The sequence below is a fragment of the Verticillium alfalfae genome, genomic scaffold, assembly GCF_000150825.1.
Source record: "Verticillium alfalfae VaMs.102 supercont1.18 genomic scaffold, whole genome shotgun sequence".
Classification (NCBI taxonomy): domain Eukaryota; kingdom Fungi; phylum Ascomycota; class Sordariomycetes; order Glomerellales; family Plectosphaerellaceae; genus Verticillium; species Verticillium alfalfae.
Window position 1 is genome coordinate 253,219 of NW_003315021.1, and position 5,417 is coordinate 258,635.

Sequence of the window (5,417 nt, forward strand, 5' to 3'; positions counted from 1 at the left end):
ATGGTACCCAAGCTGAAGACTGACCAGCAAGTGGCGGACAACATTCAGATTGCCCAGGCCGAAGCACCTCGTTTTGAGAAGGTTCAATGGACAAAGGAACCCCATCTACGCAAGCTCTACTTCCTCACTATCTTCCTCATGGTAGCATCCGCGACCACTGGCTACGATGGGATGCTCGTCAATACCTCACAGATGATGAAGCAGTTCGAGGATTATTTCGGAGAAGGCGTCACCAACAACAACAAACTGGGCATTCTCATCAACATGTTCAACATTGGTAGCATCATTTCGTTCTTCATCACTCCCTACATTGCGGATCACTATGGTCGCAAGACTGCCATTTTCATCGGCTGCTTGTTCATGATCCTTGGAGGATTCTTGGGCGCCTTCTCGAATGGCTGGGGCAGTAAGTGGATTGAGGTGCATAAGAGACGAGAACTAAAAGCTAATGCGTTTCCCAGTGTACATTGGTGGTCGTTTTGTTCTTGGTTTTGGCAACTCTCTGGCACAGATGTCGTCCCCTCTCCTTCTCACTGAGATCTGTCACCCTCAGCACCGCGGCCCTGTCACGGCAGTGTACAACTGTCTCTGGAATCTAGGCTCTCTTATTGTCTCTTCGATAGGCTGGGGTACAGCTTATATTGATGGCAATTGGTCGTGGCGTTCCATCACTCTACTTCAGATCACCCCATCTGTCATGCAGATTTGCGGTCTGTGGTGGATCCCCGAGTCGCCGCGTTACCTAATGAACATGGACCGCCACGAAGATGCCCTGGCCATGTTGACCAAGTGGCACGGAGGAGGAGATGTCAACAACTCTACCGTCCAATTCCAGTACCGGGAAATCAAGGAAACGATGCGCTTGGAGAAGGAAGCAGACAAGGCCACCACGTACGCCGATTTCCTCAGGACCAAGGGGAACCGGTGGCGGTTGGCCATTATCATCTCTCTCGGTATCATTTCCCAGTACTCTGGTAACGCGCTCTTTTCGAACTACATGAACACCATCTACGAAGGTGCTGGGATTACGAACCAGAACCAGAAGCTCGCCATGTCGACCGGCAAGGCGGTTCTTGACCTTGGTTGTGCCATCGCCGCTGCGCTGACGGTTGATTACTTTGGACGCCGGCCCCTCTTCCTGGTCTCCATCACGGGCATGGTTGTCAACTTTGTTTGCTGGACAATCACCGGTGCGATCTACGAGAACTCGAACGAGACTAACTCGGCTGCTGGATACACTCAGCTCGTCTTCATCTGGATCTTCGGCATCTTCTATGATATCGGTTTCTCAGGTCTTCTCATCGCCTACGCCCTCGAGGTCTTGCCTTTCCACCTTCGCGCTAAGGGCATGATGATCATGAACATTACCGTCCAGGCCATCCTGGCTCTCAGCAAGTAAGAAGTACCCTTTATCTACACGATGCGGAGGCATGTTCACTAACCCCCGTTCAATAGCCAAACCAACAAGATCGCCTGGGACAACCTCCCCAACCACTGGAACTTCATGTTGTTCTACACGCTCTGGGATTTCTGCGAGCTCGTCTTTGTGTATTTCTTCTACGTCGAGACCAAGGGTCCGACCCTCGAGGAGATTGCTCGTATCTTTGACGGCGACGATGCCATTGCCCACGTCGACATGAACCAGGTCGAGAAGGAGATTCACGCGGGCGAGCACCTTGAAGATGACATCAACATTCACGCCGTCGGCAATGAAAAGTCGCGTGTTTGAGCACCAGCTGTGGTGGGTAGTTTGTAATCTGTGCAAGGGATGTGGGATGCGACGTGGGTCAAGAAACCCTCAGCGGAGGTGGTGTCCCTTTCCAGTCCGGTCTTTAATGCAGAGCAGATCCTGTTTGCCGGTGGTATGGATGTAGGAGTAATGAGGCTAAGTCTTGAACCTCGTCTGACTGAGCTGGGTGGGCTCTGGTATTGGCAGATATAATAATGCCGAAGGCCTGGTTTCCCATCGTTCTTTTAAGGCCTGTAAATGATGGCTATACTTCTGCTCATTTGATCACACTATGGAGGACCGGATGGGATTTCTCGCCTTCCTCCTGACAAAACAACCATTGCAAAAATGACAAGTTTGAAAAGTTGCAGGATTTCAAAAGAGATTCGAGCAATTCCCAGGGAGGCATTGAATCAAAATACCGATGAATGTCTATCAAATATCCTTCTTGGGTATCAGCTCACTGAATAGCGCGATACAATTCTGCCCGATCGTCAGCTGGTCATCATTCACAAGAGTTCAGACCACTAGTCGCTCCAACCAAAAGTGACGGTGAGTCAAGGCGTGTTTTCTTGAGCTTGGTTCTATCCTTACGATGCAGCGGAACGACCCAGATTTTTCATTTGCGACTAGACCTCCGGGTGTATGGATTGAGGCGTACCAAAGGCGACGGAAGCATCCAGCTTCACGATGTGTGCCTGCCAGAGGTGCAAGGATTCCCGCTCATGTTGTAAATAGCAGCCATCGACCGCTGACCCGAAGTCATGCAGCGAGACGATGAAGATGAGTGTGAAGTTGTTGGTCTCCGCAAGAAACAAGTCAAATTCAAAAGTGTACCCTGGTAGATAACTACCTACTCAAGGGGTGGCGCTCAAGGCAATTCACCCCAATGCTGCTCTCTTCCTGGGCATATCAATGGTCTCCGCCGGACGCAGATGACATGACGACTACTTGCGTTGCCGGCTGGTTGGTCGGCTCTCCTCTGCCCGACTCTCTGGATCCGCTAGATGATCCGACCTCGGGGGCTCATGGCGAGGAAACTAGTTTGGGCTCGGGGTTGTTGGACGGTTCGTCGCGCCATCACGCGCTGGCTCCTGGATGGCGTTGGGTTCGGCGCTTCGACTTACCGCAGGCTGCAGGGCAGTCGAATCGAGCAGGCCCACGATTATGTAAGGCAGCAACCATGCACAGCTCGTGAAATCTCTGGCTACCTGCCCGGAAGATCCTTTCTGGTGCAGATAGGAAGAAGTGACATCAAATGAGCCAACGGTTACGTCGTAACTCCATTGATCAACCATCCGAATACAACTACTTCCATCTTTATCCAGGCTGCGATAATCATCACGACTTCATGGCGTCGATCGGGACCCGTTGCTCGGACACCTCGACCCAGGACACCCAATCACTTTCTCTCGGGGCCTGGCGCTGCCCATGTCCAGACCCTCCATGGACCGAAAGCCCCTCGACCGATCTTCTTCCGCGAAACACTGGCCGCGCAATCCTCTTCGACGACCATCCAAACGTCTCGAAGCACTCGACTCCGGTTGCCGGGGCCCCTTGCTCTCGTGCCCTCTGACAGGTCCATTATGCGGGGAAGCCCCCAGCAACCCTCAACCACAAACAGCCACGCCAGGCGCCGGCTCTCTGCTAGCGTGCTCAAGAGAAGCTTACTCGACAGCGAAGCCGATCAGCGATAGGGGGGGTTCCTGGGCGATCTCTTGGCCTCCGCGGTCGCCCCCTGCTTCCCGCAGTTCGACACCCCTGTCGAGCCGACGGATGACGGGATTGGCAGACGTTTTTGTTCCAGTTGGACAACAAAGAAACACAGCTGGGCACAGCCTTCCGTCTGCTTTCTTCTGCGTGTTTGTTTTCCGTGTTTCGAGGTCCTTTCCAAGTGCTACGATCAGCCTCCCTAGTGCCTTTGGAGCACCTCTGAACTGGTGCTGATGTGGACTTTAGCCAGGCTTTCAGGCTAGGGGTTGGTGTCTTGTTACCCAGCCTCGAGTGGATGGACGGTACGACTGGCGTCGTGCGACGAGTCCAAAGTTACCTTTTTGCTACGCCTCCCATCTCCTCCCTGGCAGCTGCGATAAATCCAATGGCTGAGAAGAGCCCGGCTGATGGGTGCGATTGGGTTGAATGAATGTCGCTATGTGCAGCAGCAGATCGCCTGCTGTGCCAACCAACCTCCGCAAACACCTTTCGGGCAAATCCAGAGGCTTCCCTAGATGCACGCTAATGCATGCTAGGCCCTCGTGCAACGACAGAAGGCTTTCGGAGATCACAGATGGCCGCTCCCAAGTGGATGGCTAGTTCGGGGTTCGACGGCGGCCTACGCCCCGCCACCTCCCCTGACGGCCGGACACAACCTCAACGTCAAACAAGCCACGCTGCGCCTGGCGGATACTTCTTCCAAACCACGCAGAGTCGATCAACCACTTGCCTTTCGGAACCTCGAGGCCAGCTGGCTCTTGACGTCAAAGTCCGTCCATCGGTCCTTTCCAAGATGGCCGGTCATCCCCCCCAACCACCATGACTGCCCGGCCAACCATCCCAGCCATCAGTCCAGCCATCAGTCCAGCCATCAGTCCAGCCAGCTCTAGCAGCTTCTTGGAGAGGCTTTCGCGCGAGCCGGGATCTGCTCTCCCCTTGGTGATGACGAGATCGGAAAACCCAATCCTCCCCAGCGTCGTGATGTGCGGCTGTCATTCGTCAACTCTTGGGATGGTCCCAACCCCTTGCTCACCCTGCCTTAGCCACCTGGACTCCCTACCCACCTGGGCTGCCGATCCAGCCCCTGACAACAGAGTTGGTGGGAGGCCACGGAAACATAAATGGACTCCCTGTCTGCGCCTTTCGTCTCGATCAGACTCTCTCTCAACTGCTGCAGTTCGTCTATCACTATCGCTTGAAACGTAGAACGCCCTGAGACGTCTACCTTCCGTCGTTACTTGGTACTTTGAAACATTCGCTACAAAGCACATCATGAAGAACACTCCCGTCGTTCTCGCCGCCATGGTCGGCACCGCCATGGCTGCTCCCCAGTCACAGAAGGCTCCGGCCGCAGCGGCTCCTGCCGGCTGCAGCACAACCTATGCCGACTCGTTCGAGATTAGCATCGTCGCCGCCCCCGAGGAGATGAAGCGCCTCGAGGATGAGATCTGCTCCATCTTGCCATGCCCCCATGTCTAACACGTGGTAGATGCGCGATGCTGCTTCTTGCGCCGGCGCGCCTGGCTCCCTGGTTGTGAACTCAAGGACCTCAAAGGACGGTGTCCTTCACCCGACTCCAAGGGACCGTACCCGACTACCAGGTCCAGATTGACCCAGTTTCCCAGTTTTGACGGCCCCCGCCCAGGCTGATGCCATCTACACCAGTGGCTTCGCTGTCTGCGACGACAACCTCCTCGCTCTTGGCGACCAGAAGACGTTCTTCAAGTGCAACTCGGGCAACTTTGCCAACCTCTACGACCGCAACTGGGCCCCGCAGTGCAGCCCCGTCGCTTTTTACGTCCCGCTCCTGCGGCAAGAGCAAGCGGTCCGCGCAGGCCGACTACGGTGCCGCCCCGGAGCCCGCGACCCCTTCTTCCCACCCCGTCACCCAGATCGACGATGGTCAGCTCCAGGTCCCCACCGGCGAGCCCCCCAAGCCTCCCACGCAGCCCACCTACCCTGCTCCCGCGCGAAT

General features: G+C 55.2%; 3 protein-coding genes across 3 annotated transcripts in view; all 3 read left to right on the plus strand.

The window, feature by feature from the left end:
- On the plus strand, positions 1-1,729 carry VDBG_10073 (MFS hexose transporter; the record flags this gene model as incomplete). Its single annotated transcript, XM_002999733.1, has 3 exons — positions 1-406; positions 462-1,395; positions 1,456-1,729. 3 exons carry the CDS (start codon positions 1-3, stop codon positions 1,727-1,729), a joined length of 1,614 nt encoding a protein of 537 aa, XP_002999779.1.
- Positions 1,730-4,016: 2,287 nt separating this feature from the next.
- Positions 4,017-4,327, plus strand: VDBG_10074 (hypothetical protein; the record flags this gene model as incomplete). The annotated part of the gene is made up of 2 exons (XM_002999734.1): positions 4,017-4,285; positions 4,311-4,327. The coding sequence occupies one exon, from the start codon at positions 4,017-4,019 to the stop codon at positions 4,263-4,265; it is 249 nt and encodes an 82-aa protein (XP_002999780.1).
- Positions 4,328-4,714: 387 nt separating this feature from the next.
- The window catches only part of VDBG_10075 (predicted protein), a gene marked incomplete at both ends in the record, with an annotated part of 2,622 nt that continues 1,919 nt past the window's right edge, over positions 4,715-5,417 (plus strand). Inside the window, 2 exons of the mRNA XM_002999735.1 lie at positions 4,715-4,915; positions 5,088-5,344. Coding sequence (XP_002999781.1) covers positions 4,715-4,915; positions 5,088-5,344 — 458 coding nt within the window. The remainder of the gene's footprint in view (positions 4,916-5,087; positions 5,345-5,417) is intronic.